The 25,778-nt window shown below is 43.3% G+C and overlaps 1 protein-coding gene across 15 annotated transcripts in view; it reads right to left on the bottom strand.

The window, feature by feature from the left end:
- LOC109899710 (calcium/calmodulin-dependent protein kinase type II subunit gamma-like) overlaps positions 1-25,778 on the bottom strand; it is a 137,010-nt gene that overhangs the window by 13,325 nt on the left and 97,907 nt on the right. For 2 of the 15 annotated variants that reach the window (XM_020495165.2, XM_020495170.2), the window contains 5 exons: positions 22,614-22,646; positions 8,990-9,034; positions 8,374-8,428; positions 6,459-6,551; positions 23-98 (listed from right to left, as the gene is read on the bottom strand). In XM_020495165.2, coding sequence (XP_020350754.1) covers positions 23-98; positions 6,459-6,551; positions 8,374-8,428; positions 8,990-9,034; positions 22,614-22,646 — 302 coding nt within the window. Of the gene's footprint in view, positions 1-22; positions 99-6,458; positions 6,552-8,373; positions 8,429-8,989; positions 9,035-10,973; positions 11,058-22,613; positions 22,647-25,778 lie in introns of all 15 variants that reach the window. The other 13 variants (XM_020495161.2, XM_020495166.2, XM_020495169.2 and 10 more) reach the window with 8 other exon arrangements.

Below are 25,778 nucleotides of genomic sequence, written 5' to 3'. Positions count from 1 at the left end.
TGCACACAATCTATAAACTCACGTGTAAGCCTCAAAGTCTCCATTGTTGATGGCCTCAATCAGCTGCTCGGTAATCTTGATGATCTCTTGTTTGCGAGCTGAAATCCAGAGAACGACAGCAAGAAAGAAGAAAGGCAGGAGAGAAAGAGATGGCCAGATGCGATTAGAAACCCTCGTGGTGCTCCGGTCACAAATACTTAAAGGCTAGCATGCAGACCCCCTCCCTCACCATGCTTCCTTTAGTGCAATAGCCCTTTCCTGTATGGTACTGAGTGCAGAGACATTCATGTCATTGATGCCTATTGTTATTTGGTTGTACAAGAACACAGTTTACAGCAGCACTACTGGTGACTTTAGGGGACCACCAATCCCAAGAAAACTACCTTAACAGGCCCCAACTTAGCTGCAGTCCAGCTCTCTTTCCCTTCCAATAGTCCACCCTACCCAAAGCACCAGGCAATGTTTGAGTTGTTGAACAGTTTCAGTTCCCTAAACCTCAAGTGGGATCTGGAGTTGTTATATCTGGAGTACTTCTCCTGTCTTATCCGGTATCCTGTAAATTTAAGTATGCTCTCTCTAATTCTCTCTTTCTCTCGGAGGACCTGAGCCGGAGGACCATGCCTCAGGACTACCTGGCATGATGACTCCTTGATGTCCCCAATCCACCTGGCTGTGCTTCTGCTCCAGTTTCAACTGTTCTGCCTGCGGCTATGGAATCCTGACCTGTTCACTTAACGTGCTACCTGTCTCAGACCTATTATTTGACCATGCTGGTCATTTATGAACATTTGAACATCTTGGCCATGTTCTGTTATAATCTCCACCCGGTGCAGCCAGAAGAGGACTGGCCACCCCTCATAGCCTGGTTCCTCTCTAGGTTTCTTCCTAGGTTTTGGCCTTTCTAAGGAGTTTTTCCTAGCCAACGTGCTTCAACACCTGCATTGCTTGCTGTTTGGGGTTTTAGGCTGGGTTTCTGTACAGCACTTTGAGATATCAGCTGATGTACGAAGGGCTATATAAATACATGTGATTTGAAGTGCGTATCCTCAACCACACAGACAAGTGACACACAACCCAGCTGGGCTGACTGAAATGTCATATGGGAGCGTGACACACATGAGAAGTGGCAGACACACAGACAGCCCACTACGCCAGACAACCTGCCAGTGAGGTCGAGAAATCCCACGCGGCACACATCAACACACAACACGGCTTATATATACAAACTGCGAGCACACCTCTGTTTGTTCAGTTCATATTCCCACAGGAATGATGAACTGGCAAAAAGCAGCTCATGCATGGCTTTATTGGTATTGTACCGTAGCCGATATGCTACTCTCACATAAATATAGCTGAGTCAGCTGACTAACTGTGAGGCAGGGTTAGCAATGAAAGCCAGTGCGTGTCACTAACTCTTCTGCGTAGTGTAGCTGCCTCAGGGCTGTCTAACTTACTCAGCTGCGTGTTGCTGCCCCCTGGGGCCATGGAGGGTGGTGCAGGCAGAGCTCGCTCTTAGTTAAGACAGGAGCTATGACCTGAACAGTTCTAATTAGCAAAAAGTGTGCTTGGCATCTTCATGCAGTGGGGCGGCTGGAAGACAACAGGACAACAGCAACAAAATGGCAACCATGTAAGCGAACAAATCAGAAACCAAAAAAAACGTCAAACACAACTGATAGGACCACAAGACCCGTTTTCCCAAACTGGAACACTGTGCCACTCAAACGGCAGTTGTTACAGTGTGTATATTTTCACAGTATAACTTCACAATGCTCTGAAAGGCACACAATGCCCACAAGCAACAGAGTTATATAAAGGGCATGCTACATAGAAGCCAAACTTAGAAGAACATACACACACTAATAACAACTTAGATATACCAATGGACATAGCGTCACACAGACGGACAGAGGGGACAACAGTGAACACAGCACCACAGCAGGAGATGGAGAAGACACTGAGGCCTTACAGCCAGCAGGGGGTAGCAGTTAAGCACTAAACCCAGTTACAGGCCACCACAGACGACACAGCCTGAATGGGGAAGTAAGAGAGTACAGACAGACAGAGACACCTCCGGGACAGGGGGTTGCTATTTAGTGAGCAGGGGACTGGACCAGATTCTGGGGGTGAATCTCAAACGTCTACAATGGTTTTCTCTCTTCAGCTCATCTACTTCGTCAGATTCAGCACCGATTTGACAAGATCGGATAGGTGAAAGCTAGTTGGCAGAAGGCCAAATATTAAAGAGCAGCAGTTAAAAATAACAATATATACAGCGGGGTCCCGGTACAGAGTCAATGTGTGGGGGCACCGGTTAGTTGAGGTAGTACGTACATGTAGGTAGAGTTAATTAAAGTGACTATGCATAGATTTCAACAGATAGTGGCAGTGGTGTGGGGGGAGGGGTGGGGTGGGGTGGGGGGCAATGCAAATAGTCTGGGTAGCCATTTGACTAGATGTTCAGGAGTCTTATGGCTTGGGGGTAGAAGCTGTTTAGAATCCTCTTGGACCTAGACTTGGCACTCCGGTACCGCTTGCCATGTGGTAGCAGAGAAAACAATCTATGACTAGGGTGGCTGGAGGTCTTTGACAATTTTTAGGGCCTTCCCCTGACACCGCCTGGTATAGAGGTCCTGGATGGCAGCAAGCTTGGCCCCAGTGATGTACTGGGCCGTTCTCACTACCCTCTGTAGTGCCTTGCAGTCGGAGGCTGAGCAGTTTCCATACCAGGCAGTGATGCAACCAGTCAGTCAGTCATGCTCTCTGGTGCAGCTGTAGAACCTTTTGAGGATCTGAGGACCCATGCCAAATATTTTCAGTCTCCTGAGGGGGAATAGGTTTTGTCGTGCCTGCTTCACGACTGTCATGGTGTGCTTGGATTATGCTAGTTTGTTGGTAATGTGGATACCAGGGAAATGCTCCACTGCAGCCCCATCGATGAGAATGGGGGCGTGCTCGGTCCTCTTTTCCTGTAGTCCACAATCATCTCCTTTGTCTTGATCATGTTGTCCTGGCATCACACGGCCAGGTCTCTGACCTCCTCCCTATAGACTGTCATCAGCCAATTTAATGATGGTGTTGGAGTCTTGCCTGGCCATGCAGTCATGAGTGAACAGGGAGTACAGGAGGGGGCTGAGCACGCACCCCTGAGGGGCCCCTATGTTGAGGATCAGCATGGAGGATGTGTTGTTACCTACCACCTGGGGGTGTCGGCCCGTCAGGAAGTCTAGGATCCAGTTGCAGAGTGAGGTGTTTAGTCACAGGGTCTTAAGCTTATTGATGAGCTTTGAGGGCACTGTGATGTTGAACGCTGAGCTGTAGACAATGAATAGCATTCTCAATAGCATTTTGTCCAGGTGGGAAAGGGCAGTGTAGAGTGCAGCCATCTGTGGATCTGTTGGGGCGGTATGCAAATTGGAGTGGGTCTAGAGTTTCTGGGATGATGGGGTTGATGTGAGCCATGACCAGCCTTTCAAAGCACTTCATGGCTACAGACGTGAGTGCTACTGGGTCGGTAGTCATTTAGGCAGGTTACCTTAGTGTTCTTGGGCACAGGCACTATGGTGGTCTGCTTAAAACATGTTGGTATTACAAACTTGGATAGGGAGAGGTTGAAAATGAGACACTTGCTAATTGGTCAGTGCATGCTCGCAGTACACATCCTGGTTATCCATCTGGCTCTGTGGCCTTGTGAATGTTGACCTGTCTAAAGGTCTTACATTGGCTGCAGAGAGCGTGATCACACAGTCTTCTGGTACAGCTGGTGCTCTCATGCATGTTTCAGTGTTATTGGCCTCGAAGTGAGCATAGAAGTAGTTTAGCTCGTCCGGTAGGCTCGTGTCACTAGGCAGCTCTCGGCTGTGCTTCCCTTTGTAGTCTGTAATGGTTTGCAAGCCCTGCCACATCCAACGAGCATCAGAGCCGGTGTTGTATGATTCAATCTTAGTCCTGTATTGACCCTTTGCCTGTTTGATGGTTCGTCAGAGGGCATAGTGGGATTTCTTATAAGCTTCCGGGTTAGAGTCCCGCTCCTTCAAAGCGGCAGAACATATTCCTGTCTGTGCTAGCAAAACAGTCCTGTAGCTTAGCATCTGCTTCATTTGACCACTTTTTATTGATCTAGTCACTGGTGTTTATTTAAAAGTGGAATATGAATTGCATCATTCAAGTCAGGAGTGTGTCCCAAAATTGATGGGTTTATTGATCCCCTCGCCATTCTCTGGAAGGCACCCTCGGAAGTTTCATCAGTAACACATAACAATGGAGGGCCCTCCAAGCGAGTTGGAAGGGGCAAGGGATTCACCGACACTCACTAACACCTGTCACTGAGCAGCAATCTGGACACTTTGAATGGTCAAATACGCCTACATTTTTTGGATCGCTAAGTCACTGGCCATGTCTAAATACCCGTACTTGTGTTCCAAATATTAGTCTTTTTGATTATGCAAAATAATTACGTTTTAAGGTATGTAAACCTTTTGTATTTTTTAAAGTGGCACTCTAGACTCCTTTCACCATAATTTAACACCTGATTTACTTAACAAAAGGAACATCTCAATAAGTGGTCAAGGTGAGTCATGACATATCACAAGTGGTGGGGTGAGCCTTTCCTCTTTTGTTCTCTAATGTTCCTCCAATTGTTCCTCAGGCAAGGAGGGAGGGTGATGACATCACAACTTCCCATCAGACCAACTCCTTGAAGTTTGCGGTTGTTTAAAAAAAAAAAAAACTTTTTAGCTCAAAACATTTCCTATATCTGTACTTGGGATATCGCTTTGCAACTGGAAAAGTTACAAAAATCACTGGAGGACATCTTTAAATAACAGAATGTCATACTCACTTCGGCTTTTCATTTAGTTCAATTCGCTGCACACAATTGAGGAAGAGAATCGTCTTTCGAGACCGGCGTGATTGATAATAAGCTGACGGGATGCGCTGTACCAAAACGTACAAATGGAATTAGATGACGCATTCTCAGTTGGATGAGCCTAACATGCTGATATTTGTTGCTTACTACATTCATTTTTACTAAACAGTACATCCTAAATAGCATGTAATACGATTAGTATACAGTATGCATTTTAAGTAAATAGTAGGCAAGCCAGATTTCAGACACGGCCATTGGCTAATGACTGTACCAAATTTATATTGTCTTTTTTTTAACCTTTATTTAACTAGGCAAGTCAGTTAAGAACAAATGCTCAAATTCTTATTTACAACAACAGCCTAGGAACAGTGGTTTAACTGCCTTGTTCAGGGGCAGAACGATATATTTTTACCTTGTCAGCTCAGGGATTTGGTCTTGCAACCTTTTCGTTACTGGCCCAACGCTCTAACCACTAGGCTACCTGCCACCCCTTAGTATGCATTTGTCTGCAATACTTTGATCAAAATGATAAGTGACTGTGATAATTAGTTCCTTTTTCAGTGGGTGGACAAGTGAAAGGAATATGCACAAACAGAAGATTCTTCAGCTGATATAACTCCATTGAAGATAGTGAGGGGGACGTTGTACAATATAGTCCCATTCGAGACAGGGTTAAATCTGTATCGCCGAAGTTTAGCTCTCTAGCACGCTTGAAATTTAAAGGTAATTTCCGATTGAGCCGACATAGGCAGCGTTTACCGTGAATAGAGTCTCGGCTGTTGCGGGAACATTGCAGCTGCAAAGACAAAGACATGTTTACACAAGCACATATATTTATACCCTCCGACTAGGAGGAGTCCTTGCACATCTAGATAGCCAATACATCTGTTGCTAGTCAGGAACTTAATTGGTTCCTCTCACTGGTGTAGTCATGGCCCCGCCTCCTGCTAGAATATTCGTGGGCGTGGAAATATATGTGCGTCGGATAGGATAGTTCATTCTCACGTCGTCAGACCTGACCTCGGGCCCGAATTCCTCGCTCCTCCCTAATCCACGACTGTCCTACCTTATCAATGACTGAAACCAGACTGTCGCCCTTTGCCTCCCTCTTTAGGAGCCATGAGATTGAACAAAAACATGTTTTGACAGAATATAAACTTTCTGCACTCCCCCTTCCCCACTCAGTAACTTTCCATAGACCTAGTTCTTATCCACCCTCCACTGACCTCAACATATACATTCATTACATGTAAAGTAATCAATAAGTCCCGGTATGGTAAAATGAATAAGTATATTTCAAGCTAGAATCCAACACCTTTAAATGTCAATTGCGCTACAACGTGGAACATCAGCGCTACGGATTGAATCCAGCCCCTAACAGTAATACAGAATAGTAATACAGGAAGAGTCTTGGAGGAACACTATTATGGGGGCAATCTAAAATTGCACAGCATTATTATGGGGACAGACAGCCTTAGGGCGACAATATTATGGGGACAGTCTTAGGGGGACAATATAAATGAGTTCAAAGGGGGGAAAGGACACCAAGGTCAGAGTTGAGAGGTGAGGGGTGATACTGCTGCTGACTTACAGGTGGGTGGGCAGTGAGGGGGCTGGCTCTGTTCCTCACTGGCACTGCACTGGCTGACCATTGCGCTGTCCGCGCTAGACCCGCACGCAGACACTGCCCCCACCGCAACACACACACGCCAGAGAGAAAGGAGGATCAGACACAGTTCTGTACACACTACTATCTTGCCAAGGCAAAACACTACACCCCCAACCCGACCATACACTAACAAAACACACCACACATTAAATATCCCACCGCCACCGTACACAGAGAGACACACACAGTGGGGTGAGACACAATATAACCCCAGCCCACCACAACTAGCCAGAGAAACAGGGGCGTGAGACCACACTATACACCTCACAATCAAAATACAATACACACTGTTACATTTTCAATATCTAGTTTTGTCCCTATTTTGCATTCCAGTTTTGCCAATGTCCTCTAATTGACGGAGGAGTGTGTGTACTGTAGAGCCACTTGGCCAGTATCCACGTCCAGTCAAACCTCTCTTTGTCAGTGCCAGAGAGCCTGCCGGTCTTAAGAGAGTGTTGCTATGTTTCCCTGACAACATGACACGAGAGTGCCATGGTAAAAGCCAGGTTTTCCCTGGGTGAGCTGTGCTGTGAGGCCCCGGCCGAGCTGCACTGAGTGGACAGGCTTGTTTCCCAGATGAAGCCATGTCGCTCGCACTCCGCTTGCCTCCCCCCCTACTTTAAACAATGCCGTTTTGACGAGAAACACACACACACAGGTTTAAGTGGTGGAGTGCCAACTCTTTAAGCCCAGGGGAGCTGTGAGACCAAGAATGGGGAGACTATCTAAAGACTAGGGATTTGAGGGGAAAACCAAGACATATAAGGCCTTCATGTGACCGCTCAGTATTCAGCTTTGTCTCTCAGACCACAAAGCACAGACTACTGTGCAAGTTTCTAATTCTCAGCAAGACATTTTCTTTTCACGCCGTCGGAATACAAGCCTTCAAACTACTAAACTACTTCTTTGACTTCTCCGCAGCAGCTGTAGATGCCGATAAAGACCAGAGCAAAAGCTGTTCTCCGTTATGTCAGTGCTTCATCATTCCCTCTCCAGACATATATACTACAGTCTACATATCCCAGATGTTCACAGGCCCAGACACCCACCCAACAGTTAACTCAGGCCATCATATGCTTCTCTGGACTTGATCGTGACCTATTCTCTTTCTAAAGAAATGAAGGAGAAGGATCGACAACAAGGGAGCACAATGATTTTGTAACCCCATTTCTCATATAACCATGGCTTTTTAAAACATATGTATAATCTACACTCAGTGGGCAGTTTTTTTAAGGTACACCACCCCGTTTACGGAAATGGTTCGCTCCTACAGACAGTGAGTCACGTGGCCGTTGCTTGTTATATAAAGCTGGCAGACAGGCATCTTGGCATTCAGTTGCTGTTCGATTGAACGTTATGGGCAAAACGGGTGATCTAAGCGACTTTGAGCATGGTATGATTGCCGATACTGGAACCGGCACGCGCCAGGCGGCCTCCTGGGCTTTTTTACGCACAACAGTGTCTAGGGTTTACCGAGAATGGTGCGACAAACAAAAAACATCCAGTCAGCGGCAGTCTTGTGGCCGAAAACAGCTTGTTAACGAGAGGTCGAAGGAGAATGGCAAGAATCGTGGCAATGGTTAATGGTGTGGGGAATTTCTCTCTAACACACGTTAGGTCCCTTGATACCAATTGAGCCACGTTTCCATTCCCCTGAGAATTCAGGCCGTCATGGAGGCAAAGGGGGGTCCGACCCGGGACTAGATGGTGTCCTTAATAAACTGTCCTATCTTGCATTCTAGCTCGGTCTTTCTGACAAACACCTGCGCAGACAGTTATATAGATACAAGAAGTGAGAGAACAGAGTAAGTAGAGTAAGTGAAAGTTTGACGTGTACCTTTTCTACTTTTCACATCCTCCTCTTCTGTGGTGTTACAGCTCTCTGTGGAGCCCTGTAGCGGAGAAGAGTGATGGACAGAAACATAGAGGACAGAGAGAAGGAGTAAATGACAGAAAGAGATAAAGCAGCAGGAAACAGCGTTAGTCTGTGTAGTGAGAGCTGACTTGGGTGAGGCCTTCCCCAGGTGTACGGACAGACGGACGGTCAGATGGACGCTCCCTCCGTGGAACACAAACCCTGCACAAACCAGCCAGGCAGACAGGAGAGCAAGCGCACGAGGATCCACACCCAACACAGCGTTTTGATAACGCGGGGTACAAACGGTGTGTGTTAAAGGCTGCGTGTACTGTGTATGTGGCTTTCTGGTGGCTGAGCCAGTGTGGTTTGGGCGAGTGAGGGACTCGCGCAGCAGGTGTGGCTTGTGAGTGTTTTGAGGGTTAGTGAGACTAAGAGCGTGACTGTCAGTAGATGTGGAGTGTTTAAGTGTACATGGTGTTAGCATCGCTCTAAGGTACCTTAGTAGAGTTCTAACCACTCTAAGGTATTTTAGCATTAGCATTAACTGCGTTAGACAGCGACTCTTTTGGATTGAAGAGGTACAGTAGCGGCTTACCTTGGTGCCGTCAGCTGGGTTGTGCACAACAGTGGTCTGTGGTTCCTAGGGGAAGCAGGAGAAAGTTTAACATGCAGGGACCACCAGGGAAGGCCCAGAGCGTGTGGGATACACACAGTCCACACGCCCAATGCATGTAAACACACACACATAGCCAAGCACAGGAGCCACAGCACAAAGGCAGCAGATGGGCACCGTCATGGGGGGCAATGAGACATGATGGGGGTTTGAGAATTAGAGGATACTACAAAGAGCCACACTACTCCATTCCACTAGAGGAAGGAGCTATGGACTAATGTCACTTATCATTGGAGATATGGCCTCTACGACGTAAAGCAACAGAGGACAAAGAACACACAGAGAGCCTGATATGAGGATGATGGGGTTCGCTTTGAAATGGGATCAGCAGTCCACCCATCAATCCCCTCCCCCCACCTCCCTCATCCCAACCTTGACCCTGCTGTTGTAGCCAGTAACCATGGCAACACTCATCGCAAAAGCGCCTAGCAGCTTAAAATACTGCGACACAGACACCCCCAATTCACTGTCCCACCCACAAAAACAAGCAGTAGCACAAAAATGGACCCTCCCACAGGACACTGGTCTACGGACTCCACCTCAACAAAACCACCTACACACATGAAGATGCAGTCCTTCGGGTAACATTAGCCATTAGCTTAAAGGGATAGTGCGACATTTTGGCAATTAAGCCACACAGAAATATAAAAATGGTATCCATGAGCTAATCCGTTTCTGGGTTAGGAGAAACAAAGTCTTAATTTGCCAAAATGTTGCACTATCCGTTTAAATGCTACCACAGAGTCTGACATTCTGCCCTTTAATAAGTTGATGTATTGTAGCTGATTAGAAAAAGCTAGGAGACTGATATAGGATAGGCAGCAATGCCTTGGAACCACTGTCAGATCAACTGAGAGCTGACCCAGAGAGACAACTACATACAGTCGCTTACCAGTAGCACTAATGGAGATGAGTAAGAAACTGATCTTACCCATCAGTTTGATGGAGGTGGTCCTGTGATTTGCCTTTAATAGAAAAGGGATTCTCTTGTCTGACATTCCACAATGCTACAATGCATTGTTGCATTGCCAAACACCCAGGTTAGGATTCTGACCCTGATACAGGTTTCATGTCTCTCTCAGGTCACTGCAGCTCAGTAGTCTTCCTGATAGACACCACTATATATGTTTCTAGGCTTTTCACCACAGCTCTTCGCTTCCCCTGTAGCTATACGTTCTTTTAACAGGGCCAAGGACCATCGACAGGACTATACCATTGAGATCACTGGAAAGGGAGATTAAATTTGACTTCAGATGAGATGTGTTTCTTTGACATGGCGCCCGTTGTCTTCACAAGGAGATACACTTACATAGAGGGACTGCATCTTCCATACAATTGGGCTATCTCTGTATCCTGACATTGCTGGATCCTGTTTCACCCATGGTTTTAATGAGCTTTTGAATTGTTTTGAAATTGGTATCACATAAATTGTTTTTCATATGACCGCCAATTCAGCTACTGTAACTGTGTAGTATGTCAAATCATCAGCTTTATCAAGGGGGGAGAAATACAAATGCCAAATAGGGACCCCTAGGAATATTTAATTGTGGCATGTGCAAAATACCATAATTTGTGTATATCTTCTTAAGCATTGTCATGCATGTCTGTGCATGACAAGAGAGTAAGTCTGGGTAAAACAGGAGCCTAGTGAGAGAGGGTCACAGGCACAAACCAGTTGTTCAGTTTAAAATCATCAAAACCATTGTTAACATCACACTTTTCTCAAAATGGAGGTGAAGAGGAGAGGGTGGAAGAAAGGGAGGGAAAAAGAACAGGGAGAGTCAATGAAGAGGGGATGAGACAAACAGATGGCAAAAAGAAAGAACTAAACAGAAACTCAGGGACTAATCCAATGGAACAGGGTGAGTAAAGCAACAATGAGAGAAAGCAAGTATAGATGAGATACCATTGGTGCTGAAGATGATATGCTGCTGTCTTTGGTGCTGCTGGTACTGCTCACTACACTGTTTTTATTGTTGTTTGTCTGCGGCTGGGACAAAAAAAAACAACAACACAAAATGACTTCTACAGAGTGCCCACATAAAAAAAGGACTATAGTATACTATGGAATACATACTATAATATTCACTGTAGTGTTTTTGTGGACTTTACTCCAGAATTCACTGTAGTATTTACTGTAGTATATATAGTTAGCTATAGTATAAATACTGTAGTAAAAAAAAACTGTAGTATATACTTAAGCAATAAGGCCACGGGGGTGTGGTATATGGCCAATATACCATGACTAATGGCTGTTCTTAGCCACGATGCAACGCGGAGTGCCTGGATACAGCCTTTAGCCGTGGTATATTGGCCATATACCACAAACCCCCGAGGTGCCTTATTGCAATTGTAAGTGGGTACCAACGTAATTAGAGCAGTAAAAATAAATGCTTTGTCATACCAGTGGTATACAGTCTGATATACCATGGCGGTCAGCCAAACAGCATTCAGGGCTCAAACCACCCAGTTTATAATAATAATAATTAATGTAGGGTTTTTGCGGAGTGTAGTATACTGTAGAGCGCTGCTACCTGACCTGAGCCCGACGGGCCTCGACATTATACATCGGGTTATGCTCGGGTAGAGCTTGTTTTTTCATCAATCAGTAGGGTACGGGCAAGGCCTGGGTATCACTAAATTGATCACTAACAATTTTAAGCGGAGCCATTTGCTCGTGCTCTGCTGCATAGTACAGACATACAGTTGAAGTCGGAAGTTTACATACACCTTAGCCAAATACATTTAAACTCAGTTTTTCACAATTCCTGACATGTGATCCCAGTAAAAATTCCCTGTCTTAGGTCAGTTAGGATCACCATTTTATTTTAAGAATGTGAAATGTCAGAATAATAGTAGAGAGAAAGATTTATTTCAGCTTTAATTTATTTCATCACATTCCCAGTGGGTCAGAAGTTTACATACACTCAATTTGTATTTGGTAGCATTGCCTTTAAATTGTTTAACTTGGGTCAAACATTTCGGGTAGCCTTCCACAAGCTTCCCACAATAAGTTGGGTGAATTTTTGGCCCATTCCTCCTGACAGAGCTGGTATAACTGACTCAGGTTTGTAGGCCTCCTTACTCGCACACGCTTTTTCAGAACTGCCCACACATTTTCTATGGGATTGAGGTCAGGGCTTTGTGATGGCCACTCCAATACCTTGACTTTGTTGTCCTTTAGCCATTTTGCCACAACTTTGGAAGAATGCTTGGGGTCATTGTCCATTTGGAAGACCCATTTGCGACCAAGCTTTAACTTCCTAACTGATGTCTTGAGATGTTGCTTCAATATATCCACATAGTTTTCCTACCTCATGATGCCATCTATTTTGTGAAGTGCACCAGTCCCTCCTGCAGCAATGCACCACCACAACATGATACTGCCACCCCCATGCTTCAAGGTTGGGATGGTGTTCTTCGGCTTGCAAGCCTGCCCCTTTTTCCTCCAAACATAACGATGGTCATTATGGCCAAACAGTTCTATTTTTGTTTCATCAGACCAGAGGACATTTCTCCAAAAAGCACTGGGGTCATTGTCCATTTGGTAGACCCATTTGCGATCAAGCTTTAACTTCCTAACTGATGTCTTGAGATGTTGCTTCAATATATCCACATCATTTTTCTCCTCATGATGTCATCTATTTTGTGAAGTGCATCAGTCCCTCCTGCAAGAAAGCACACCTACAACATGATGCTGCCACCCCCATGCTTCACAGTTGGGATGGTATTCTTTGGCCTACAAGCCTCCCCCTCTTTCCTCCAAACATAACAATGGTCATTATGGCCAAACGGTTCTATTTTTGTTTCATCAGACCAGAGGACATTTCTCCAAAAAGCACGATCTTTGTCCCCATGTGCAGTTGCAAACCATAGTCTGGCTTTTTTATGACGGTTTTAGAGCAGTGGCTTCTTCCTTTTATAGGTTATGTCGATATAGGACTCGTTTTACAGTGGATATAGATACTTTTGTACCTGTTTCCTCCAGTATCTTCTCAAGGTCCTTTGCTGTTGTTCTGGGTTTGATTTGCACTTTTCGCACCAAAGTATATTCATCTCTAGGAGACAGAATGCATCTCCTTCCTGAGTGGTATGACGGCTGTGTGGTCCCAAGGTGTTTATACTTGCATACTATTGTTTGTAGATGAACGTGGTCCCTTCTGGCGTTTGGAAATTGCTCCCAAGGATGAACCAGACTTGTAGAGAACTACAATTATTAACTACAATTATTTTTCTGAGGTCTTGGCTGATTTCTTTTAATTTTCCCATGATGTCAAGCAAAGAGGCACTGAGTTTGAAGGTAGGCCTTGAAATACATCCACAGGCACTCCTCCAATTGATTCAAAGATGTCAGTTAGCCTATCAGAAGCAGCTAAATGCCATGACATCCGTTTCTGGAATTTTCCAAGCTGTTTAAAAGGCACAGTCAACTTACTGTATGTAAACTCTTGACCCAATGGAATTGTGATACAGTGAATTATAAGTGAAATAATATGTCTGTAAACAATTGTTGGAAAAATTACTTGTGTCATGCACAAAGTAGATGTCCTAACCGACTTGCCAAAACTATAGTTTGATAACAATAAATTAGTTTAAATTAGTTTGAGTGGTTGAAAAACGAGTTTTAATGATTCCAACCTAACTGTATGTAAACTTCCGACTTCAACTGTATCTGACGAAGTTCATAACATGGTGTCAGAAGTGCTTCAACCTCGTCAAATATGAAACTGGAGGGATTATTTCTCCGAAAACAATAATGTTCCTTGAGTTTTGTCGGAGTTTAGAGTGACGAAAAGTAGCTAACAGCTAACTGCTCTCTAATGTCTAATCATTGAGCAGAGCATCCCAAGCGGAGCCATTGCTATGATTACTCGCAGACTCAGAGCCACCATGAGCAGAGCGCGTGCAGAGCAAACACCACGCAGGAGCAAGTGACAGACAACGAGGAGCAGTTAATGGATTTACTAATGGAAGAAAGTTATTTTGGGTTTTGGGCAGGACCAGGCAGAAGTAATCGGGCCTGGGAAGGGTAGGGCCTGAACAGAGCGGGCATGTGTAGGGCTCAGGTTTAAAATTCATGCTCCTGCAGCGCTCTAGTATAGTTTAGTAATTACTGTAGTGTTTTTGCAGACTGTTGTATTCTGCAGTATTTACAATAGTGTTTTAGTATTATTATCTTTGACATAGAAGTACAAGCTTTCTCCTTGAGGCAACTACTGGAGCAATTCACTATATATAGAAAAGTATGTGGACACCCCTTCAAATTAGTGGATTTGGCTATTTGCTGACAGGTGTATAATATCGAGCACACAGCCATGCAATCTCCAAAGACAAAGATTGGCAGTAGAATGGCCTTACTGAAGAGCTCAGTGACTTTCAACAAGGCACCGTCATAGGATGCCACCTTTCCAACAAGTCAGTTTGTCAAATTTCTGCCCTGCTAGATCTGCCCCGGTCAACTGTAAGTGCTATTATTGTGAAGTGGAAGCGTCTAGGAGCAACAACGGCTCAGCTGTGAAGTGGTAGACCATTGGACTCTGGAGCTGTGGAAACACGTACTCTGGAGTGATGATGTCTTCACCATCTGCCAGACCAATGGACGAATATGGGTTTGATGGATGCCAGGAGAATGCTACGTGGCCCAATGCATAGTGCCAACTGTAAGGTTTGGTGGAGGAGGAATAATGATCTGGGGCTGTTTTTCACGGTTTGGGCTAGGTCCTTTAGTTTCAGTGAAATCTTAAATACAATGACACTTCAGATGATTCTGTGCTTCCAACTTTGTGGGGAATGCCCTTTCCTGTTTCAGCATGACAATTTCCCTGTGCACAAAGCGAGGTCCATATAGAAATGGTTTGTCAAGATCGATGTGGAATAACTTGACTGGCCTGCACAGAGCCCTGACCTCAACCCCATCAAACACCTTTGGGATGAATTGGAACACCGTCTGCAAGCCAGGTCTAATCACCCGACATCAGTGCCCGACCTCACTAATGCTCTTGTGGCTGAATGGAAGCAAATCCCCGCAGCAATGTTCCAACATCTAGTGGAAAGCCTTCCCAGAAGAGTGGAATCTATTATAGCAACAAAGGGAGGACCAACTCCTTAATGCCCATGATTGTGGAATGAGATGTTCAAAAAGCATGTGTCCACATACTTTTGGCAATGTAGTCTGTACTAAAAGAGAACATTTTCCATAACCTGTTGGCAGGTAGGACTGGGGTTTGAACAGATAATTCAGCGCTTCCAATCTTTTCAATAACCTGTCATGTAAGAGATGTCAACTTCAGGCTACTGTAAATGTGAGTTGTCTGCATTGACATACAGTGCCTTGCGAAAGTATTCGGCCCCCTTGAACTTTGCGACCTTTTGCCACATTTCAGGCTTCAAACATAAAGATATAAAACTGTATTTTTTTGTGAAGAATCAACAACAAGTGGGACACAATCATGAAGTGGAACGACATTTATTGGATATTTCAAACTTTTTTAACAAATCAAAAACTGAAAAATTGGGCGTGCAAAATTATTCAGCCCCCTTAAGTTATTACTTTGTAGCGCCACCTTTTGCTGCGATTACAGCTGTAAGTCGCTTGGGGTATGTCTCTATCAGTTTTGCACATCGAGAGACTGAAATTTTTTCCCATTCCTCCTTGCAAAACAGCTCGAGCTCAGTGAGGTTGGATGGAGAGCATTTGTGAACAGCAGTTTTCAGTTCTTTCCACAGATTCTCGATTGGATTCAGGTCTGGACTTTGACTTGGCCATTCTAACCTGGATATGTTTATTTTTGAACCATTCCATTGTAGATTTTGCTTTATGTTTTGGATCATTGTCTTGTTGGAAGACAAATCTCCGTCCCAGTCTCAGGTCTTTTGCAGACTCCATCAGGTTTTCTTCCAGAATGGTCCTGTATTTGGCTCCATCCATCTTCCCATCAATTTAAACCATCTTCCCTGTCCCTGCTGAAGAAAAGCAGGCCCAAACCATGATGCTGCCACCACCATGTTTGACAGTGGGGATGGTGTATTCAGGGTGATGGGCTGTGTTGCTTTTACGCCAAACATAACGTTTTGCATTGTTGCCAAAAAGTTCAATTTTGGTTTCATCTGACCAGAGCATCTTCTTCCACATGTTTGGTGTGTCTCCCAGGTGGCTTGTGGCAAACTTTAAACGACACTTTTTATGGATATCTTTAAGAAATGGCTTTCTTCTTGCCACTCTTCCATAAAGGCCAGATTTGTGGAATATACGACTGATTGTTGTCCTATGGACAGAGTCTCCCACCTCAGCTGTAGATCTCTGCAGTTCATCCAGAGTGATCATGGGCCTCTTGGCTGCATCTCTGATCAGTCTTCTCCTTGTATGAGCTGAAAGTTTAGAGGGACGGCCAGGTCTTGGTAGATTTGCAGTGGTCTGATACTCCTTCCATTTCAATATTATCGCTTGCACAGTGCTCCTTGGGATGTTTAAAGCTTGGGAAATCTTTTTGTATCCAAATCCGGCTTTAAACTTCTTCACAACAGTATCTCGGACCTGCCTGGTGTGTTCCTTGTTCTTCATGATGCTCTCTGCGCTTTTAACGGACCTCTGAGACTATCACAGTGCAGGTGCATTTATACGGAGACTTGATTACACACAGGTGGATTGTATTTATCATCATTAGTCATTTAGGTCAACATTGGATCATTCAGAGATCCTCACTGAACTTCATGAGAGAGTTTGCTGCACTGAAAGTAAAGGGGCTGAATAATTTTGCATGCCCAATTTTTCAGTTTTTGATTTGTTAAAAAAGTTTGAAATATCCAATAAATGTCGTTCCACTTCATGATTGTGTCCCACTTGTTGTTGATTCTTCACAAAAAAATACAGTTTATGTCTTTATGTTTGAAGCCTGAAATGTTGCAAAAGGTCGCAACGTTCAAGGGGGCCGAATACTTTCGCAAGGCACTGTATATGCCTGCAGTGTGCCTACCAGTGTGTTTGGGTGGTGTTTTTGCGGGGACAATTGTTGAATACTGTCTTCTGCACAGTGCACACTGCTTTACATTTCAGCAGCAGTGTTTTCCCTTTAATACATCAAATGACTGCCTCTTGAAAGTCGCAAGGAATTTGTAGGTCTAGAAAACCTTGCTCTGAAGACATTGACACTTCCGTGCGAGCACATTAACATTCTTGACACTAAATGACGTTAGCGTTTTTCTTTCATTTCGGCTGCCTGTGTGGAGGTCTCTATCTGGGTGTTTTTTAAGTGGTTTTAAGTCTGTCTACCTCTTGAGTGATGTCTTGCTGCATTCGTGTCTGCAGTCTTTGTGGATATTAACATTTCTAAATACACAGGAATAACAACACATGCACTGTAATAATAAACAAGGACTGTGAGAGTAGAAACAGACAGGATCCAGCACTTCAACCTCAATATTGATTGGTACCTGCTGGGGTAAAGAAACCACAGTCCCTGAGGAAAAGCAAAGAACATAGTCTGCGCCACCTTGTGGAGTCAGATCAGAATGAACACTTAACGTCTATGGACTCCAAAGAGACAACTCGATCGCCAATATCGAATAGCTACAGAATCTGGTTGAGGAATGATTTATAAGATACTAGCGGCGTCCGAGTCTGTGCATGCAGTGAAATCCCTTGATGAGAAGGTTGTTGTTTCTCCCAAATGGAGAATGTATGGATCTGGAGGTTTTCCTGAGTAAGACAATGAAGAGTAAGTTGCATAGAGAAGAAGAAATGGATCAATTAAAGTCTCTCACCAACAACCCCACAGCCTGACTGTTGCGTAAAGAAACAACACTAGACTCTAAAACTACTTCAAGGCAAAGAAGCCTTCAGAAAGTATTCACACCCCTCGACTTTTTACACATTTAGTTGGGTTAAGGCCTGGAATTAAAATGGGTTAAATTGATATTTTGTGTCACTGGCCAACAGACAATACCTCGTAATGTCAAAGTGGAATTATGCTTTTAGACATTTTTTACAAATTAATAAAAAATGAAAAGCTGAAACGTCTTGAGTCAATAAATATTCGATCCCTTTCTTATGTCGATCCTAAATAAGTTCAGGAGTAGAAATGTGCTTAACAAGTCACATAATAAGTTGCATGGACTCACTCTGTGTGCAATAATAGTGCTTAACATGGTTGTTTAATTACTACCTTATCTCCGTACCCCACACATACAAGTGAATTTCAATCACAGATTCAACCACAAAGACCAGGGAAGCTTTCCAATGCCTCGAAAAGAAGGGCACCTATTGGTAGATAGGTTTAAAAAAAAGACATTAAATGTCCCTTGGTGGGTGGTGAAGTTATTAATTACACTTTGGATGGTGTATCAATATACCCAGTCACTACAAAGATACAGGTGTCCTTCCTAACTCAGTTGCCTTAGAGGAAACTGCTCAGGGATTTCACCATGAGGCCAAAAGCCACTTTAAAACAGTTACAGAGTTTAATGACTGTGATATGAGAAAACCCGAGGATGGATCAACAACATTGTAGTTACTCCACAATACTAACCTAAACGACAGAGTCAAAAGAAGGAAGCCTGTACAGATTTTTTTAAAATCCAAAACATGCATCCTGTTTAGACACTAAAGTAAAACTGCAAAAAATGTGGGAAAGAAAATAACTTTATCTTCTGAATACAAAGTGTTTTGTTTGGGGCAAATCCAACGCAACACATCACCGAGTACCACTCTTCATATTTTCAGGCATTGGGGTGGCTGCATCATGTTATCGGTATGCTTGTCATCGGCAAGGACTAAGGAGATTGTTTAGAAAAAATTGAGCTAGGCACAGGCAAAATCCTAGAGGAAAACCTGGTTTAGTCTGCTTTCCAACAGACACTGGAAGACAAATTCACCTTTCAGCAGGGCAATAACCTAAAACACTAGGCCAAATATACACCGGAGTTGCTTCCCCAGACAACGTTGAATGTTCCTGAATGGCCTAGTTACAGCTGAATTAAATCATCTTGGAAATCTATGGCAAGACTTGAAAATGTCTAGCAATGATCAACAACCAATTTAACAACCAACTTGCAAAGTTCTTAGAGACTTACCAAGAAAGACTCACGGCTGTAATCTCTGCCAAAGGTGATCCACACCGTTGACTCAGGGGTGTAAATACTTATGTAAATGAGATATTTCATTTTCAATACATTTGCAAACATTTCACTGTGTTTTCATTATGGGTTATTGTACTGTACATGTGTGTACATGGGTGAGCGAAACAAATACATGTATTCCATTTTGAATTCTATCTGAAACACAACAAAATGTGGAATAAGTCAAGGGGTATTAATACGTCCTGTAGGCACTGTCCCTAAATTGGCAACTATCCGTTTAACAGAGAGGTTCTTTAGGAATTCATGAGAGGTGTTGAAAGGTGTAGAGAACTGTATTCCGTCAATAAAAGGTTAACAGCAATATGCTGTTCAAGTTTCAGCTGGTACTGAAATACTTAACGGAATGACAGCGTAACCTTTGACACTCTCTGACGTGCTCACTGGTGCTCAATGCTCACATTCCCCAGAAACTGAACAGGAAACTAGGCGTATGTCGCAAGTCACAACTTCACAGGAGAGCCGTTTGAATGTAAAAAAAAAAGTATTTTAATCTAAATGCGTTTTTTGGCAGAAATGTCTTCTCGAACATGTGAACTTTCATATGCCGTAATAACAAACTTTTATGCCATCTGTAAATATGAATACAATTGTTAAATTAGTAGCCTAGTTGGTTAAGCCACAGAAAAAGTCAGCAACCTTTCCCCTAGCCATGTTTGGCTGAGATAATGAGTGGGCTGGACATGCCGAGAGATGAGTTTCAACACCGGTTGAATATGGCCGAAATTACATTGTTGCCAGGAGCACAGTTACGCCCTGGATAACATGAAAACAGACCTGCTAGGGCGAGTAAGATGGTCAGAGTTTGTGTGGGGGCTAAAGCTTAAGATGTTTCTTATGGCATTGCACACGGTCAGTGTGAACCAGAGTGACTTGACAAAACAACAATGGGCCAAGCAAGCTGTACATACAAAACGGAAAGGACACAGGACATCTTATTTAATGAAAGGGTTGCAGTCTGCCATGAAGCTTTCATCCATGCATATGGGTAAGAGTCTAGCTACTGTTTCAGATATTATACAGTTGAAGTCAGAAGTTTACATATACCTTAGCCAAATACATTTAAACTCAGTTTTTCACAATTCCTGACATTTAATCCTAGTAAAAAATGCCTGTCTTAGGTCAGGTACGATTAACACTTTATTTTAAGAATGTGAAATGTCAGAATAATAGTAGAGAGAAATATCTATTTCAGCTTTTATTTCTTTCATCACATTCCCAGTGGGTCAGAAGTTTACATACACTCAATTAGTATTGGGTAGCATTGCCTTTAAATTGTGTAACTTGGGTCAAACATTTTGGGTAGCCTTCCACAAGCTTCCCACAATAAGTTGGGTGAATTTTGGCCCATTCCTCCTGACAGAGCTGGTGTAACTGAGTCAGGTTTGTAGGCCTCCTTGCTTGCACACGCTTTTTCAGAACTGCCCACACATTTTCTATAGGATCAGGTCTTTGTGATGGCCACTCCAATACCTTGACTTTGTTGTCCTTGAGCCATTTTGCCACAACTTTGGAAGCCATCCCCCGTGCTTCACAGTTGAGATGGTGTTCTTCAGCCTGCAAGCCTCCCCTTTTTTCCTCCAAACATAACAATGGTCATTATGGCCAAACAGTTCTATTTTTGTTTCATCAGACCAGAGGACATTTCTCCAAAATGTACGATCTTTGTCCCCATGTGCAGTTGCAAACTATAGTTTGGCTTTTTTATGGCGGTTTTGGAGCAGTGGGGTGGGGGGGGTCCTCAGAGAGAAAGAGTCACTTCCTTGCGGAGCGGCCTTTCAGGTTATGTCGATATAGGACTCGTTTTACTGTGGACAGTGGGGCAAAAAAGTATTTAGTCAGCCACCAATTGTGCAAGTTCTCCTACTTAAAAAGATGAGAGGCCTGTAATTTTCATCATAGGTACACTTCAACTATGACAGAAAAAATGAGGGGAAAAAAATCCAGAAAATCACATTGTAGGATTTTTAATGAATTTATTTGTAAATTATGGTGGAAAATAAGTGGTGGTAGAAAAGCTTACATTTACGGAGTCGGAATTGGCCCAAATACTGTATAGCCTACTGTATTTTTTACAGCTATTCTACATTGCATATATTTTTATGGAGTGTGTATGGTGTTGTGGGGAGTGTGCAGAGGTGGTAAGCATGGGGTTTGAGGTAGTGCTGGTTTGGCGTGGTGCAGGGGGGCCAGAGAGGAGCGGGGCCCGGCTGTGGGATGGACCCTAATGATGCTCAGAGGCATGTGAGGTAAGTAGGTGCCTGCACATGCACTCCACATCTCCTGTGCCTCAGCCTTACCTAATTCCGGGACTCAAGGTCTGCAGCACTGCTGGATTTTATCCTAATCAGGGACTAATTCAGACCTGGAACACCAGGTGTTTGGAATTTTTGGTCAATCAGTAACACTGATCAATCAATCAACGACCAGGAAGAAAATAAAACCAGTAGTAGTGCGGAACTCAAGGCATGGATTTGACTACCCCTGTCCTGTGGGTTACTACAGAGAGGCTGGGATTGGATAACCATTTCAGTGTGTCCCCAAAATATGTATTGTTCACAAGAGACAAGTGAAGTCTCCACCCATTTTCATTTCTACTGGGTTGTTGCTGCTAAAGATTATTTTGCGGGCAAACAAGACAGAGAAAACTAAAGTTGGAAAAAATACTTGAAAATTTGATATTTACAACGGCACAAATGTCCCCTATTCCTGTTGCTAGGCCAAGCCTGCTGCCATGGGATACATTGCCATGGTGGTGGTAATGTGTGGTGGGGTGGGGGGGGGGGGGTCCTCAGAGAGAAAGAGTCACTTGTGTGTCCATTTTCAAACAGATCCTGAAAAGCCTGCTTTAAATGTTCTCTCTCCTATACAGAACAAATGTCCTATTTCTTTTCCGCTGCAGTTTTACTTTTATGGCCCATTTTTTCTGCTGTTTGGAGGGTTGTAAGGGAAAGACCTTGGCTATGGTTTGGGGTTTGAGTTTTTGGCTTGGCACTGACCTACAGCTTCCTTCTAGGCAACCCTAGAGCTGTGAGCCAAGGTGAGGGGTGAGGGGACCTACTCTGTGGGGAGACTAGTCCATAGGCAGGTAGGTTTGGGCTGGTTTCTAGGGAGAGCATTGATGGGGAATGCAGATGGTGTGTGTGTGTGTGTGTGTGTGCACGGGTGCGTGCATCTGTTAATATGTGTGCGTGTACAGGACGTGAGAGTGTGTGTGTGTGTGTGTGTTTTAGCTCATGTACTGTAGGTACATGTTCTGTGGAAGGGAAATGGTTCTGGTGGTGAGAATGTTGGGGGATGTTGGATGGAGTTGAGAGAGCCAATGGAATTCCAACAAGACAAACTGCCACAGACCCTCTAGCACCTCAACCGAGAGAGAAAGAGAGAGAGAGTGAAAAGACAGAGCAGATCTCACCATTAAACAAACACTGGAGCTGGACTTCCTTTTCTGAACAGATAGCAACAGAGAGGAGGGGAAAAAACAGGGCATCATAGGGAAAAAGGAACCAATAAAAATAGGACAAATAAAGCTTCCAGTTAGATCCCAAAGAGAAAGAAAGCACCACAAGAGCTTTGAGAGGGACAAATGGGAAACATAGAGGGAGGGCTTCCTAACAATATAACATAGCTGTAAAGCAATATGGATCTATTAACTTCAGGATCGGTGGGTCCCCCGCGGGACGGTTGAGCTAGCGTAGGCTAATGCGATTAGCATGAGGTTGTAAGAACAAGAACATTTCCCAGGACATAGACATATCTGATATTGACAGAAATCTTAAATTCCTGTTAATCTAACTGCACTGTTTAATTTACAGTTGCTATTGCAGTGAAATAATACCATGTTATTGTTTGAGGAGAGTGCACAGTTATGAACTTCAAAAGTTATTAATAAACCAATTAGGCACATTTGTCTTGATACAACATTTTGGACAGAAATGCAATGGTTCATTAGACCAGTCCAAAATATTGCACATACACTGCTGCCATCTGGTGGCCAAAGTCTAAATTGTGCCTGGGCTGGAATAATACATTATGGCCTTTCTCTTGCATTTCAAAGATGGTACAAAAAAAATACAAAAAACGGTTGTTTTTTTTCTTTGTATTTTCTTTTACCAGATCTAATGTGTTATATTCTCTTACATTCCTTCACATTTCCACAAACTTCAGTGTTTCCTGTCAAATGGTATCAAGAATATGCATATCCTTGCTTCAATGCCTGAGCTACAGGCATTTAGATTTGGGTATGTCATTTTAGGCGAAAATTGAAAAACAGGGGCAGATCCCTATTAATATTCGACACATTTTGCCAGCTAAAACAAAATGGTTTGAAACTTAAATTCTTAATGTGTGTGTGCATGTGATGTAACCTTAAGGTGGGTCACTATTGTGTACTTAGTTGATTTCATGATATCTACGACCGTTGGATATCCATTCCACCCTTATTTTATATATATATATATTATTGATATTTGTAAATTGACCAATGATATCGTGCCAGAGCCGGCCATGATTACAAACACCTGCATCCCCCTACTGTATTGATTTATTTTGCTCCTCTGCACCCCATTATTTCTATCTCTACCTTGCACATTATTCCACTGCAAATCTACCATCCCAGTGTTTTACTTGCTATATTGTATTTACTTCGCCACCATGGCCTTTTTTTTTGTTGCCTTTACTTCCCTTATCTCACCTCATTTGCTCACATTGTATATAGACTTATTTTTATACTGTATTATTGACTGTATGTTTGTTTTACTCCATGTGTAACTCTGTTGTTGTATGTGTCGAACTGCTTTGCTTTATCTTGGCCAGGTCACAGTTGTAAATGAGAACTTGTTCTCAACTTGCCTACCTGGTTAAATAAAGGTGAAATAAAAATGAAATGTGTCCAATGGAAACCTATATTTAAGCAATAAGGGGCGAGGAGGTGTGGTATATGGCCAATATACCATGGCTAAGCGCTGTTCTTATGTGCGATGCAACGCAGAGTGCCTGGATATATCCCTTAGCCATGGGATATTGCAGTGGGTGAAAAAATACCCAATTGTCATACTTGAGTAAAAGTAAAGATACCTTAATAGAAAATGACTCAAGAAAAAGTGAAAGTCATCCAGTAAAATATTACTTGAGTAAAAAGCTAAAAGTATTTAAATATATGAAATATACTTATCAAAAGTAAAAGTATAAATAATTTCAAATTCCTTATATTAAGCAAAGCAGAGGCACCATTGAATGTTTTTTTTACATTCACGGATAGCCAGGGGCACACTCCAACACTCAGACATAATTTACAAATGAAGCATGTGTTTAATGTGTCCACCAGATCAGTGGCAGTAGGGATGACCAGGGATGTTCTCTTGGTAAGTGCGTGAATTGGGCCATTTTCCTGTCCTGCTAAGCCTTCAAAATGGAATGAGTACTTTTGGGTTTAAGGGAAATTGCATGGAGTAAAAAGTACATTACTTTCTTTAGGAATGTAGTGAAGCAAAAGTAAAAGTAGTCAAATATATAAATATTTAAAGTACAGTACAGATACCCAAAAAAATTACTACTGGTATATTGGCCATATACCACAAACCCCCGAAGTGCCTTATTGCTATTACAAACTTGTTACCAACGTAATTAGAGCAGTAAAAATAAATGCTTTGTCATACCTGTGATATATGGTCTGATATACCACGGCTGTCAGCCAATCAGAATTCAGGGCTCGAACCACCCAGTTTATAAATACTTGTGACCTGCGTGGTTTGACATGAAACCCTGATAAAGACAGCTGTCAAGACATTGGTGAATAAATGATTGCATCGGTGCTACTACGGTGTGCAGCTTTTTCTTTTTCATGTTAAGGTGGGTTGTGTTGCTTTAAACCTGGGTATTGTTTGGCCTTTGTCGATCACGGCACTTCACTGCATGCACTGACTCTTTGTTGAAACCAACTATAGTAGAACAGGGAGATCTCTCAAATCCCTTAGGATCAGAGGAGAGGTTCGCTGCACCACAGGAATTTTGGAAAAGATCATGCTTAGCTAAGTCAGTTTTTTAGAAAGCCTGTCCATAAGGCAGGCTCTTTGTTCCTCTTTAGTTGCACAGAAAAATGGACTTTTAACTCCATTCTCAAGTTCTCAAATGTGAAATGAACTGTCCATCAGCTGCCAGCTACAACTCACTGGTCCCGTTAGAGGGGCCCACGGTAGGAATTAGTGGACAAAAAAGCATTCTTGCCTTTCTGTGCTAGCTGTCTGCACACAGTCACACACATCCATACACACAAAAATACACAAACACACTCACACATATACACACAAATCATAACTTTACTATGGGTGTAGACTATATACGCTATAAAATCTGGACAGCTGAGATGGACAGTGAAGTAATATTTACCTATAATAACCTTATATCATTCCCCCTAGCAAGTGATAATATTATTTCATCTGTCTGTCGTTTTATATACATTACAGACACTGAGTTGTGAGATGTCTTAAGATGTCTTGAGGAAGGGGAGACCAAAACGCTTTTCTTTCCATTCCAACAGTATACACAGGAAATCTGTCTCCTAACGCCAACATACTTCTCA

Source organism: Oncorhynchus kisutch, linkage group LG11 (assembly GCF_002021735.2).
Source record: "Oncorhynchus kisutch isolate 150728-3 linkage group LG11, Okis_V2, whole genome shotgun sequence".
Taxonomy (NCBI): domain Eukaryota; kingdom Metazoa; phylum Chordata; class Actinopteri; order Salmoniformes; family Salmonidae; genus Oncorhynchus; species Oncorhynchus kisutch.
Note: the sequence above shows the minus strand (reverse complement) of the source record. Positions and strands in the feature narration are given on the sequence as shown.